The sequence below is a fragment of the Panthera uncia genome, assembly GCF_023721935.1.
Source record: "Panthera uncia isolate 11264 chromosome B2 unlocalized genomic scaffold, Puncia_PCG_1.0 HiC_scaffold_24, whole genome shotgun sequence".
Lineage (NCBI taxonomy): Eukaryota > Metazoa > Chordata > Mammalia > Carnivora > Felidae > Panthera > Panthera uncia.
Genome location: NW_026057580.1, coordinates 22,072,729 through 22,087,238, shown reverse-complemented (window position 1 = coordinate 22,087,238; position 14,510 = coordinate 22,072,729). Strand labels below are relative to the sequence as shown.

At 37.1% G+C, this 14,510-nt stretch overlaps 1 protein-coding gene across 1 annotated transcript in view; it reads right to left on the bottom strand.

The window, feature by feature from the left end:
* Positions 1–8,301, bottom strand: part of TINAG (tubulointerstitial nephritis antigen) — a 94,794-nt gene extending 86,493 nt beyond the window's left edge. The window contains exons 1-3 of the mRNA XM_049653844.1: positions 7,918–8,301; positions 2,946–3,009; positions 2,188–2,277 (exon numbers count right to left, since the gene is read on the bottom strand). Coding sequence (XP_049509801.1) covers positions 2,188–2,277; positions 2,946–3,009; positions 7,918–8,263 — 500 coding nt within the window. The 5' untranslated portion in view covers positions 8,264–8,301. The remainder of the gene's footprint in view (positions 1–2,187; positions 2,278–2,945; positions 3,010–7,917) is intronic.
* Positions 8,302–14,510: the final 6,209 nt, after the last annotated feature.

The following is a 14,510-nucleotide window of genomic DNA, read 5'->3' as shown; positions in this document are numbered from 1 at the left end:
TGATGACATGTTGACTCCTCAGCTAGACTGTAAATTCTTGTAAGACAGAAATTATTTATTTGTATCATCAGCAGTGCCCCCAAAAGAAACACATTTTGCTAATATTAATTGATTGCATTGAAAAAATAACACAGAGAATAAGTATGCACTCAAGTAGCTTATGTAGAATGAATAAAGACTTGGATCTAAAACACCACCAAGATGAGAAAAAATAAGTATTTTAAGGCAAAGAGAGTATATATTTGCATGTAGGCTATTTTGAAAACCACTTAGTAAGTGTTGAATAATAGGATTCTCATTTCACACATGAAAACAATTTGAACATCAGGAACAGAAAAAAATCTGAGTGCCAGAACTTTTATTTGATTTTTTAAAAATACTTATATATTTTTGAGAGAGAGGGACAGCATGAGTGGGGGAGGAGTAGAGAACAGGAGGGAGACACAGAATCCAAAGCAGGCTCCAGGCTCAGAGCTGTGAGCACAGAGCCCGACGCGGGGCTTGAACTCTCGAGCCGCGAGATCGTGACCTGAGCTGAAGTCTGACACTTAACAGACTGAGCCACCCAAGTGCCAGAGAAGCTTTTAAATTCAAGGACTCCCCCTGCCATTTTTTCTCCTCTGGTAGTAATTTTACTTTCACTCCTTTTCTTCATAGCTTGTCTCTTTTATCAACTTTTTTTCTTTGGGCAATGGATGTGTCCTTTCACTCCAATTATACTTCACTTTTTGTCTTTTTAAGGTCATCTGTGTTTGCTACAAAAGGGAAGCCCATGCCTCGTAACTAGTCCTCGAGTTATCTCACAGTGAACAAATGATAGACAGAAAAAGAATTCTCTTCCTACCAGCTTCTGTATCTTATGTGTATTTTCCACGTTGCCTTTGACTGTGGTTCCCGGTGAGTTCTGTGATGGTGGAAAGGCAGGCTGCTGCTGCTGTCTTCTTGGAAATATGTGCTCAATAGGCCAAGCATTTGAATTATTTTAAGAAGCCAATTCAGATCATTTCTTATGATGACACACACTCTTATGTTGTTTTAGTGATGTAAGTATCACTTAGCCACAGAAAATTATATTTTCCCTAGAAATACTTAAAATGTCATATTATCACCTAAAATATTGGTTAAACACGTGTACACACACACACACACACACACACACACAGGAATTGAGCATGGTTGAAGAGTAACAATGTCAAAAAGACTGTAACTTTCTAAATTTCATGTCTTCCAAGAAGATATATGGGGTACGTTGAAATTCAGTGTCATCACTGTGTTGGGAAATATCTGCCCTGTCGTCTCATTCGGGGAAACTGATACTTCTAAGTTTTAAAATTGTATTTCAGGATTTAATCATTTTTATAGTTCCTTGATAATAGATCTTCTTATGTGAAATCCTCTCCAGAATGTGGAAAATGTTACTAAGGGAATATAGAGATTTGATCAATGGCAATGGAGAAATCCTGAGGTGGATACCACCCAGCTATCTCTCTTCCTTCCAGCTGAGTAAAGAAAACCAGTGTTAACACTGGTTATTATGACATCATAATTCCCTCTATGTAAACAGAGAAGCCACCTAATTTATTAATCTTTCAGAGAGCATCAAACCATTATTTCCTATGTTTAGGCATCAGTGAGCCTTATGTTTACTCTATTAGCAAAGTGAAATGGCTCAACTTGTCTTGTGATTCAACCATAAGTGAAACTGGCTACAGAGGTCATGTCAGTGAAATTGTCTAGATGACTGGTTATTTGGGGAATCATCAAGATTGAATATTGACCTCTTACGTTCTGATTCTCCCAGGCTGATTGGCTGGGTCAGGACAGCACCAGAGGGAGAGATACGGTTTATAAGAATAAATCAATGTTTTGCCTTCTTCCTAATTTTACCCAAATAGTTATCCAAACCAAAGCTTCCTCTACTCCCCTCATTCACACCATGACACTGCTCCTTCCTAGACAATTTATGACCCTGTTCTATATTTCTTTGTGCGTTTTAATTTTTAACTATTTAAGATCTAACTACGTGCATTCCACTCTTACATGTCTTTCTATTTCTCTTCCCATTTTTCTCCCACTCTTTCTTTTGAAATAGTGACCATTTTTAGAAGTAAATGATAAGAAATACATTGTTTGAAACCTGAGAAGTAATTGAGACTGCCAAAGTCTAGAAAGCAAGATTTTTCTCACCCATAGTCTCCTTTATTGACACGTTCAATTAGTTCTGGTTGAACAAGGCATACAAGCTGGGAACATTTCCATTGCTGTCCTGAGCATGTGCTGCAAAGATACAAAAATCACAAAAGTGGCCTACCCTTTATGGAGTACATTTATAAAAGGAGTAACCAGAATTGTACATTGTTAAGGCATAAAACATATTCTTGATTAATGATAGCCACATGCCTATTTGATTCTTGACAAAAATAAAATAATAATACATGCATTAGCTACCACTCAATATACTCTTAACTTCTGCCCTAGGCAATTAATAAATGAAATGACCACACAGTCAATGAATTTTGAAAACATAAGATAATTTAGACAGTAGATTCAGTGTATTTGTATTCAGAAACTTTCTGTGGAATAATCATTTCAAGGCAGCCTGTTTTTATATGTTGTTACTGTGATCAAAGAAACACGATTGGCCTCTAGCATATCTTGCCTGTAGAATGCTTATAATTAAGACGTAAATTTAATGCAGGCCTGCTATATAATAAAGGCCACTGTCATGAACAACAAACTATGGCATTCAAAGACATATCTGTGGTTAGATGTTTCAACATTCATTAAAATGAAACATGCTTATATAAAGCTACAGATATGTGATATCCTAGGACATATGATTCTATCTGTATTTAAATATCAGTTTTATTTCACAATATTCCTTTTATTTGAAGAAAACATACACCGACAGTAGAATTCAGTTGTGTGCCACTTAAATTCATTACCAGGAATTGCAGTTTTCCTTAATTACTGATCCTTCTTCATAAGGTTGGCCATCTCTGAGGCAACCTGTTAACATAACATGTAAACAAATGAAAATTCTAAATTGAATAATAAAGTGCATTAGCACAAGTAACCTAAAATTCGGTTTAGTTTCTCAAATATGCAAAAATACTTGGTGCCAACCTGATGAAAATTCACATCTGGTTTGTGTCAAGGTTTACATATAGAATTTTTCTAAGCTTGTTTCCATGATCTTTTATCTTTAAAACTGCACAGTATGTTTCAACAAAGGGTTTATAAAGCATGAAAACTAGATTAAAAAACAGAATTAATTACTAACCACACTGAAAAAATAATGTGTTTAAATAGGTGAGCAATAAAACAGCACTTGAATAAATTTAAGGCATTTCTCATTTAAAATTCTAAACAAGTCTCAAGTGAATATGACTAATCATGTATGACAAGGTTAAGGAGCTCAGAGTTTTGGACCAAAATGTGAAATTGTTTCATTGAATTCACCCTTTAAAGATAAATTCTATTTTTTTGTTCAGGATTTGGATCAGGAAAAAAGTTCATGACCCAGTAAGATTGTAGCCATTTGCGTTCCAAATCCACACGTTTCTCAGTTAACTAAAACTAGTTGTTAACTAGTTTACCAGATTATATAAACTACTCAAAAGAGATCAATGGAATATTATCATTATATGAAAAGCATCAATAAGATAAGGTGAAATTAGTACCTTTGTTAACAAAGTAACCAGGGGCCTGTGAGGAAATAGGGAATTCACGCGAGAGTAGAACCTTAGAAGCAAGAGAAAAAGTATTTCATAAGCAGGGGTGGTCAGCTATGTGAAGTACCACTGAGAGGTCAAGAAAAGGAGAACAGGCACGTGAATGTTGCATTTGACGATGTGAAAGTCTTTGACCCTGCCAAGGGGGATTTTGGTGAAGTAGCAAGGAATGGCATCCTGTGGGAATGGATTGAATAGAGACTTGGAAGTCAGGAAGCAGATGTTTCTTTTAGCTATTTTACCATTAAAGAAAAAAGAAAAAAAGGAAATGAGACAGATGCTAGTTAAGAACATGGAGCCAAGGGAGGGCTTTTTCAAAGCTGGGAACTAGAAAAAACATATTTTGTAAATTGATAGTTGATCCAAGAAAGAAGGAGGCGAAAATGATGCTTTAGGAGAGAAAGAGAGAAAGAGAGGGAGAGAGAGAGGATTTTACTAGTGAAGATCTTGAAAAGACAAGACAGGACAGGATTCAGAGCTCAAGAGGAGGAACCGACTCAGTGTAGGCAGTAACCCAGAGGGAGGGAGGTTGAAATTTAGGATGATGGAGATGAGAGAATTACCAGTGGCTTTATTTTCTCAATGACACGTGTATGCAGCACCTCAGAGTGAGTTAATCAAATTGGTTACCCACAGAACATCTCGACAAAAGAAAAAAAAAGCCAATGACTGTTGAAATTAATAGAGTTTTGCAACTGAACAGTCATTAATCCAAAATAAGGCAAATCAGACATTTGGAGAGTGAAATAGTTGGCCCACTGATTAAAAAAAAAAAAAGATGATATGATGTCTGTAATTTATTTTAATATTCATCATAATGCATTATAATATCTGCACTGGTCTAAACCTCATTTTAGGGAAGGCAGTTACTTGCTCCAATCAGGAATCCACATCCCAGGCATGGACACTAGCATTCACCCTGAAAGGCCAGACTCCAGGGCAGCTGCTACAAGTGCTTCCATTATCCATTTTTGGATGCACACTAGAGTATCAGTATAACGAACATCAGAAATGGGCTTTCATTGGTAAAATTAGTGGCTTTGAATCAACATGATGGATATAAGTAATCAGCTGTTGTTGATTAAATTAATAGCATTGAATTTATGCAGATGAACTAAAATATTTAAAAATCATACCCCACTCTTATATCCAACAGTGTATATGTTTCTCTTAAGGTCAAAAGCCTTTACTCATAGACCTGGTGCCACCCTAAGATTGATCTTTAAAAAGTTCTACACTTCCAGCCACTGGGTAGGAGGCATTCTCATTCCTTGACACCCACTGTAAAGGTAACAGAATCCTACTGCTATTATTATACTGCTTATATTATATTATGATATACTGCTGTTATTATCACATGTTCCTCCAATAAGTTATTCAAGCGAGGAAGATGTGGGAACCTCTTAAGGACAGGGTCTTGAGACTTCATGAAGCTTACACAGGTTGCATGAATTGGTCTATGTCTGCTTACCAATACAGATTTTTGTAACTACCAGTATATGGCAGAATTTGGACTGTGACTTCTCTTCATTATAATGTGGTTAAGGAGCAAACAGCCCTTATCCAATTCAGATGTGTCAGTGGCTTACACACATTTTTTTTTACCAATATGAACATAAAAGTTAATCAAATTAACTTAGGTCTGTTTACAACAGATGGTATACTAGACTCTTTCTCTAAGATATGCTACACCAGAAGATTCATCTGAAAAATCCATTTTGGTTCTTTTTCAAACTCTTACCACTTTTTTTCCTGTATTTGACATTGAAACCCTGTAATTACTAGGAGTTACTATCAGAGAAGGGGGAAAAGAAAACATACACACACACAGAAGAGAGATATTTACCAGTATGCCCTAATCCAGTTTATACAAAAAGGACATATTTATTTTTATAACTCTTAAGATATTGTACATAGTTTTAAGTCACTGGTTGAAAAAGAGCTCCTGGGACAGTTGCAGTATAAAGAACTAGATATAACACCATGTAATTAGATAACTGAAAAATAGTATTTAGTATATCAGTGAATGAACAACTTAGCATCTCAGAGGAAAGTCACATTATACATGCACAAATTGGTATAAATAATATACCATTGTGTTTTTATTTTAATTTTATACGATTTTTAATATTGTGTAGTGCTATTTTCTTTCAACCAGCTACTTTCACAAGATAAAACAAAAGAAAACAAATTACCTTCATAGAAGTAATTATAGTCTAATGTGAACTTTTTACTACTAAGTAAAAATGATTAATTGCTTCCCTTCATAACAAATGGAATAAAAACTATACCTGGAATATAAATTCTACCTAAATCATAATGCTAAATTAAAGCTGTAGCAGAATTCTAGCTCTCCAGCAAAAATGGACATTGACAGAACAGTCATCATCTCTATCCTCACAACAAAGCTCCTTTCCTAAATGAGCTATATGTTTCATATAAGCTAAAATACACTGTAGCACATCAAAAGCACTACAGCTTATACATAATATTGAGACTCAACACCCATGAGGCCACCCCTATTCCCACTTAACATCTTTCAATGAGTCCTCACAACAGAATAAAATCTCAAATCTTTAATGTAGCCTATACATCTTGGCATAATCTGACCTCTACTTGCCTCTCAAACCTCATCTCATGTCACCTCCAAACCTCCGCTAACCATTACTCTCCAGAAATTGTGGCCTCATTCCAGTTCCTGGACCAAGCCAAGCTCCTTGTTCTCTGATCCACAACACATTTCTGTCAGTATTCCTTGAAATCAGCTCACTTCTCCTCACTCCTGGAGTCTCTGTTAAATGTCTTCCCTCACTGCCACTCTCCTCAGGCTGATGTTGTACTTTACATATTAATGTTGCATTCTCATATACTTTCACAGAACCCTAAATATTTCCTTCAGAGAATTTATCACAATTTACAATGGTATAGTGAATCTTACCCTCTCCCTGGCAACGTGACTGTCATTTAAAGAGAGTAAGATCTTGCCTTTTTCTTCCCCATTGTGGTCCCTGCACTAAGTACGATGCCTGGCATAGTGAAGATATTCTAGAATAATTTTTTTATGAATGACTAGAGTCACCATTCTTGATAAAGGATCTGCCACTTTTTTAGGCTAAAATAAATACTTGATGTTTTCTGAGCTGTATATTGGTAGAGGCAAAGGTCTTGTCTAAATGATAGTTCTGTGGAAATTTTAACCTATTACATACATGTTTTACCAGCAAACTCACATCACTGAGAATGCAGGCAATAGCATCCGAAATTTGAAATAAGGACGCCAAATCCTAGTTGATCCTAAATTGTCTTCAACTGTAATTTCTAGTCACCATAACTCTGCATTTCTGCTGAGGAGCTTTGATGTGATGGGCAACAACAACAACAAAATAAGGCTTTATTTAAGTATAAAAAGTGTGTTGCTTTGTGTTTTGTTGCAAATCTTGGATATATTGATTGCTCAGCATCTATAACCATTTTCCTATAATTAGACCAATATAGTACCTACCATCATCCCTCTTATGAATTATTTGTAGTTATGCACTCAATCTTCGACTTTTATACTTATTCTATATGAAGTTCTCCTTTGTTTCAATGGTGTAAAAATTCCCACATTAACAAAACAAAACAAAATAGAAATACACATGAAAGTCTATTTGGTATTACTTAGGCAGGTAGCTGACTTGACTTTGTTTTTGCACTGGTTTTACTGGCATTGCTATACCACAGGTTCTAATGCTAAGAGGTCCATTGGTTTTGTGACATAATAAGCAAAATGTTACACAAATCTGCCAATGACCAGGCCTGTGACCATGAGATCCCCTAAAAGGTTACACACAAAAACGCTTCAGAGCTTAAGAGTCCTTTTGTCAAAACATTTTAGAAAGACAGACAGACAGAAAGAGTTTTAAATAACCTTTATATACACTGAGTCAGTATTCACAACATGATTCAGACCAGCATTCATGGCCATCACACCAGAACTTTCTTGAAGGTGCTAGTACAATGCGGTATCTTGCATCTAAACCAAAGCACTTTAACATTTGAAAGGAAATTTATTTAATCATAATATTCATTTTTCACTTCATCTTAAAAAAGGGAGGAAGACAGGAAAGAAGAAGAGGTAAAGAGAGTTGGACAGATCTTGTAATGAACTAGGAGACTGCTTAAACACATTCCCAAAGCCTACCTTCCGGATACCAAGGTTTTGTGTGAGGAGGCCATTCTTTCTCTTCATTGCAAAATGACTTGTAATCAGGACAGCAATCAGAATTTTCCCTTTCACAGAATTTATCACAGTAACACAGTGCATTTGCCTCATGGAACTGAGTGGCACAGTCATCATCTCTATCCTCACAACAACGAAAATTTCTACAGTATTGTCCTTTGAAAGTGGATCTTTTGAATCGAGGACTTTCCAAAATGGTGTGATTCCTAGTGAAATCAGTTCCTTCTCTTTGAGATAAATACTGTTTCTCCATCCAAATTTCTGTGGTAAGATAGGAAAAGATTAAGATCTTATATCCGGTCCACATTCTCTAGAGGTCAGGTAGGGCTCCCACTTTGTATTATATCCAATACTCTTGGCTTTGGGGCTTCTCCTTGGAGCCTGAATTCTAATTATCAAGACAACTCAGCCTGAATCCTGAAATGGATCCTTTACTTGAACTGAGTATACTTCTTGTAGTTAAACATTAAACAAGAATTTCAATATTTGCCCAAGATAATGTAAGTGTTAAAAATAGATCCTTGTCATTTCTTCAGTTAAAAATGTGTAATATTTTATATGACACAAAAAATATCCATCACCATAAAAATAAATACATAAAATCTTATCATAGATGAAATACATCAAATATCGCTTGCCTTCAAAAAAAAATCTAGATTCTTAAATCAGAAACCTCTCTGGAATACACATGGCCCAAATTATAGCTGCAATAACCACTGGCAAGGTATAGGAAATTGGAAAGTCAAAAACACAATTATTCATTTCACCTACTTGCACTGCAACTAAAATACAGGCTTTCATGAGGCTGCCTGCTAGGATCTGTCATATCAGTAACAGTTGCTCTAAATCATGCCGTCACACACTGGCTTGATTTCCCATCTGTAGCCCATTTACCTACCAGAAGCATTTTGATTTCAAGGCTTAGTGGAGCCTAATTCAGCTAGAAATTCCCTGAGGGTGACCTTAGTTCTTTCCACCCAGGTTCCTACTTGGCATTGGTGTAGGAACCTGCAGTACCTGGAAGACGTGTTATAGTCAAGAAAAGTCAATCTCTATGCTGCTTAGAAAAAAGAAAGAAAGAAAAAGAAGAAGAAAGAAAAAAAGAAACTGCCAGGGGAGGGAGTCATGAAGGGAACCCAAAGGTCAAGATGTCTTTAGTGTTTCTGTAGAGCTGTGCATTTACAGTGGGTTTTGTTATGCTGTGTTTATTCATTAACTACAATAGCTCTCTTTGGATTTGGGATAAGTAACCAGTGGACGATGATTCAGCACAAGTGGCTGGATGGCCTAGCAGAAAGGACTTGTCTTGACAATCAGGAAACCTGGACTATGGTCCCTGGCTACTGTTTAATTGGCTTTATGACTTTGGGTTCACAATTTCCTTCTCTGGTCCTCAGTTATTTTCCTATAAAACAAGGATCTTCTCCAAAGCGAATTCATCATTCCAACTCTTCAGACTTGTTCCCTGACTTTGCCCCATAAATTATACAATTCGCACAACATTCACTCATATTTTCTTGCCCCTTCCTCTCTGGCTATAAACTAGTGTAAGTCCCTTTATGTTTTTTGCTTCAAATTTACATGATCTTGGCATCACTCTCCATAATCACTCTCATATCCCAAAATGAGTCACCAAACTACAGCAAAATTCTGTCAACGTTCTCACCACATGTGACCAATGGACCCCCTAACTGCCAATTCCCATACACCTGTGTCCATCGTTAGCATACATGAATCTTCTGCAGCATTTGGCACTATATTACAAACTGGAGCCTAAGAGACTAATAATGGAGTTCAAATCTTGTGTCACCACACTAGCAGCACGTCTTTGGCTTAATCTCTCAATGCCTCAGTTTCCTCACCTGTAAAATTTGAATTTATTTAAATTGTCATGTGGGTGGCAGATTTAAATGAAATAATACCCAAAGTACCTGGCACAATCACACATGCTAAATAAATGAAACCCACCATTAATAAGTATATTGTCTGCCTAGGAACTCTTTTCTCCCTTAACCTCATTCTTTCCTGACTCTCCTCCCGTTATTTATAAGGCTTTATAGCTGCTTACTCCTGAATTCCCTTTCCTTTTCAGTGATGATATAAATTTATTTTTGAGTGAGACAGCCTAAGTGGGGGAGGGTCAGAGAGAGGGACAGATGATCTGAAGTGGACTCTGTACTTCCACACAGAGCGCGATGTGGGGCTCAAACTCACAAATGGTGAGTTTGACCTGGGCCAAAGTCAGACGCTCAGCTGACTGAGCCACACAGTGCCTCTTCAGTGTTGATTTAAACTATGTGTTCATCAATGTTCTCAATTCTTTTCTTCTCTAGTCCTCATACATCATCTTCCCTCAAACAATTCCAAAACCAAATGAACCTAAAAGCCATGGGCTATAAGACCTTCTACAAGATGGACCTCTACCTTTGCTGTCTCTCTGGCTCAATTTATATCACTTTACCCCTTGTTCATCTTCATCCAAATGATCACACTATCCTTGCCATTCCTCAACATGTGGACCACACTCCTATCTTAGGATTTCTACACTTGTGTTTCTCTCTGCCTGAAACATGCTTAGCAGATATCCACCTGGCACCATTGCTCACCTCTTTCAAGTATTTTTTTCAGATGACAGCTTTTCAGAAAAACCTTGTCAACACTGTCTAAAATGACACTTTCTCAAGGCACCTGAGTGGCTCAGTCGGTTAAGCAACTTTGACTCAGGTAATGATCTCACGGTCGTGGGTTGGAGCCCCTCATTGGACTCTGTGCTGACAGCTCAGAGCCTGGAGCCTGCTTCAGATTCTGTGTGTGTGGGTCTCTCTCTGTCCCTCCCCCACCCATGGTCTCTCGCTCTCTGTCTCTCAAAAATGAATAAACATTAAAAAAAATAAAATAAAATAAAATGACACTTTGTCTCCAGCCCTCGCATTCAATATCCCCATTCTCTGTGCTTAACACTAATATACTATAATTTAATTCACTGATCTTACTTTCTGTATTTTTCCTCCAGAATGTTAAGTTCTACAAAATCACAGAATTTTTATTTATCTGTAATTTGCCTGTTAACTGTTTTATCTCTAGCATTTTGTGCTTGACACATATTAGGCACTCAGTAAATATTTATCCAATAAGTCAATGAATCCTACAATGTGCTTTTTCTGCCCTTGTCACACATCTACTGAGTATTGTTGGAGATGATCAAGGGCCCATAGAATTGGTGCCACTACACATTTTTGTATTGTTGTCTCAGCTAAGCTCTTAAATACTACTCATATTTCCCTAACCTATCTCCCTTAGTGGCCATTACAAACCTTACTTTCCTAACTTACTAGAGATCATCATTTTCTAGGGATGACCTCCTCTCTGAGGTTACCAAGAAAACAAAGAGAAAAAATGTTCATCACACACCTTCCTATAATCAAACCCATAAACCTATCTATATTTTCAGCCATCTTTCCCATCTTCCTTCCAGACTCGTAACATAAAGTATCATCCTGTTCTTAGGCAATTCTTCCACCTATAATTTTTAGTCTGCTGCCTTTATCTTATTCCTTCCCTTATCTCTTGGTTTCTATACATCAACCTCTCTATCATCCAATTCCTTAAATTTGTTAGTAGGATTGTATCATACATTGTTTTCACTCTGCCCATATTCCTATCATCCTTACCATTTTAGGACAAGAGAGCTGACATTCCCACTATATGAGTTAATGGCCACAGCCCACTCCTTCCCCACCACCCCACTGCATAACAAGTCAGAAGTAACAAAGAATTAATACCCTCGGTGTGACCCAGAAGCAATCTCTAAACAATGCCTAGAGGAGTTGGTGTATAAGCACCCTACTTTCCTCACTCTTTGGAAGAGTTATCTCTGATATCTACATGTATATAGCCCTCCTCCTAAGGCAAGAGTGGGAGTTCCATAATCAGAAGAGATGGATGGTGGCTCCTTAACTTTTTCTTTATAGCATATGGCTAAATAACTGTAGTTTACCACCATCTGGTGAGTCTATCTAACAGAATTATAATATCTTGCTTTTACCAACCCATCTTCTCTATGTTGACAAAAGCTTTAAAATATCTCTGCAAAGTAACTTCACACTGAAAGAACATATTTGACACAAGTTCTATTACCAATGTATTCTTTTAGACCAGTGGTCCCAACAGGGGTAACTTTGCCTCCCAGGAGAAGTTTAACAGTTTAACTAAAGATAGTTTAACTAAAGATAGTTTCTACTGACCTGACTGAAGAGGTTCCACAAACATCCAATGGGTAGAGGCTAGGGATGCTGCTGAACATCTTAGAATGCACAGGACTGAACCCCCAACAAAGAATTGTCTGACCAAAACCATCAATAATGACACCATTGATAAACACATATTGTTTATCACATTTACACATATTGTTGCAGGATTTTTTTACCTCAATACCCAGGGTTCAGTGTCTCGCCACTTTGGAGAATGGACACAAAATGAGCAGCAGGCAAAAGTTTATTAGAATGTAAGATCAGAAAGTAAGAATAGTATGAAAGCTCTTTATAAAGAGGGGGCATTGGAAGGTGAATACCCACGACTATAGGCAAGGGCTTTTGTTTTATAAGGTTCTGGTCGCCCCTTCATTCCCTTCCCCCTTGATCCTTCTCAGGTTCTACCCTGACTGGATGGATAACTCTGGGTACTGGGTTGTTCCTTCTTGATTGGCTCTACTCCATTGTGTGAGGAGTTAGACTGGTCATTCTGTTCCTCATGTAACATAAGTTTTATGGTTTCCTTTTTTTAGTTAGATATTTTGATTGCCAAATTCCTGAGGGTAACCTGAGGGGAAATAGGTGGTATCTGTTACATTCTTAAGAGGGACTTTATGCCTGAGATGGTTTGTTTTGGTCAGATGCTCCCAGCATTGTTCCAAAATATGTGTTTTTCCCCACCCAGGGTCCTCAGGTCCTAACCTTTCCCTCTCTTCCTCCTGAATCCTATATTTTCCTATCATAATATTACAAAAACTTTTCAGAGAACAGGAAATCAGAAAAAATAAAATTATTATGTTTACTTGCAATTTGGATTGATATAAATGTTGATCATTTGGACCTCAAATAAATGGCCACTTTGAGATAACAGCTAATGACAGCAGTATATATAGAGAGAGAGGTGTTATATAATATATATATATATATATATATATATATAGAGAGAGAGAGAGAGAGAGAGAGAGAGAGAGGTGTTATTTCAAAAATTTTGGGTTCAGTGTGTGTGTAACTAGAAAGGTTAGAGTCCACAATGCCACATCCTCTTCCAACTTGACCATTATCCTTGGATGAGCTATATTTTAGATAAGAAAAGTGCCACATTCCTTCTTGTGATTTTTATAACCTCCATTGCACAAAGAAGAATGGAGAGAATCAGAACCTTCTGATTTTTCCTTGGGAATAATGAAGTAAATCAAATAACTTTCTTAACACAAGATCTTGGATATTGTGAAAATGGCCTGGACACTGGAAGTTTTAGTTATTTTCATAAATGAAAGTTTGCAGGTATGCTTAAATCCATGAAATACAAACTTGAATGGGAGAGGGGAAGAAAGGCGAGGAGAGACAGAGAACAGAAAAGGGGCTTGCTGAAAATAATTTATCTTATTGGCTTAAATTCTATCATTAGATATTTATTCCTGTGAATTACGGAGTCTGCAAAAATGTCCAGTGGTATTAAGTGCTCTTTGGTGAAGTACTTAAGTAACATTAACTCCTCTTTGAGGGTTTGGGGCTTGAACCCTTCACCTTGATAAGAGACCTAGATGGTCTCATGAGGGACTGGTGAGGATGTAAGAAAGGATAGAGATAAGACTTGCTAAAAATGAAGTGTTCTTTCTTCACACATTGGGCCATCAATTAATTATTACCGTCTTTTTATTTCTACTCCACTGAGTTCATTTAAATTTTAGAATAAAGGATTTCAAAGAAACAGAAAGAAAACTTCTGACTACAAGGTACAGTTGTCTTTGGATCAGGCTGTGAGACATATTGGAGGATTTGACACATTATAATTACCATATACATTTATTATACATATATATGTCTGTATAAAACACAATGCATATTGTATGTTAGTGTATGCACACAATTTCTTTGATCCTTGCAACCATCCTTAATGGCAGCAGTTATAATTATTACCCTTACAATAGTTTATTTTTATTTTTATTTTTTAGAATGTGAGTGGGGGAGAGGGGCAGAGAGAGAAAGAGAGAGAGAGACAGAGAATCTTAAGCAGGCTCCATGCTCAGTGCAGAGCCTGAAGTGGGGCTCTATCCCACAAGTCTGAGATCATGACATGAGTTGAAATTGAGTCCGACACTCAACCAGCTGAGCCGCCCAGGCACCCCCCTGCCCCATATTAGTTTTTAATACATGAAGGCCTGAGGCTCAAGTGACTATGCAAGGCACACAGCCAGTGATGGAGTGTTTGACTCCAAGCTCAGTGCATATTTCCCTGCCCCATCCAGCCTTTCTGTCTAAATGTTCACCTTGTCTAAATCCTGGAGAAAGTATGTGAGGGAG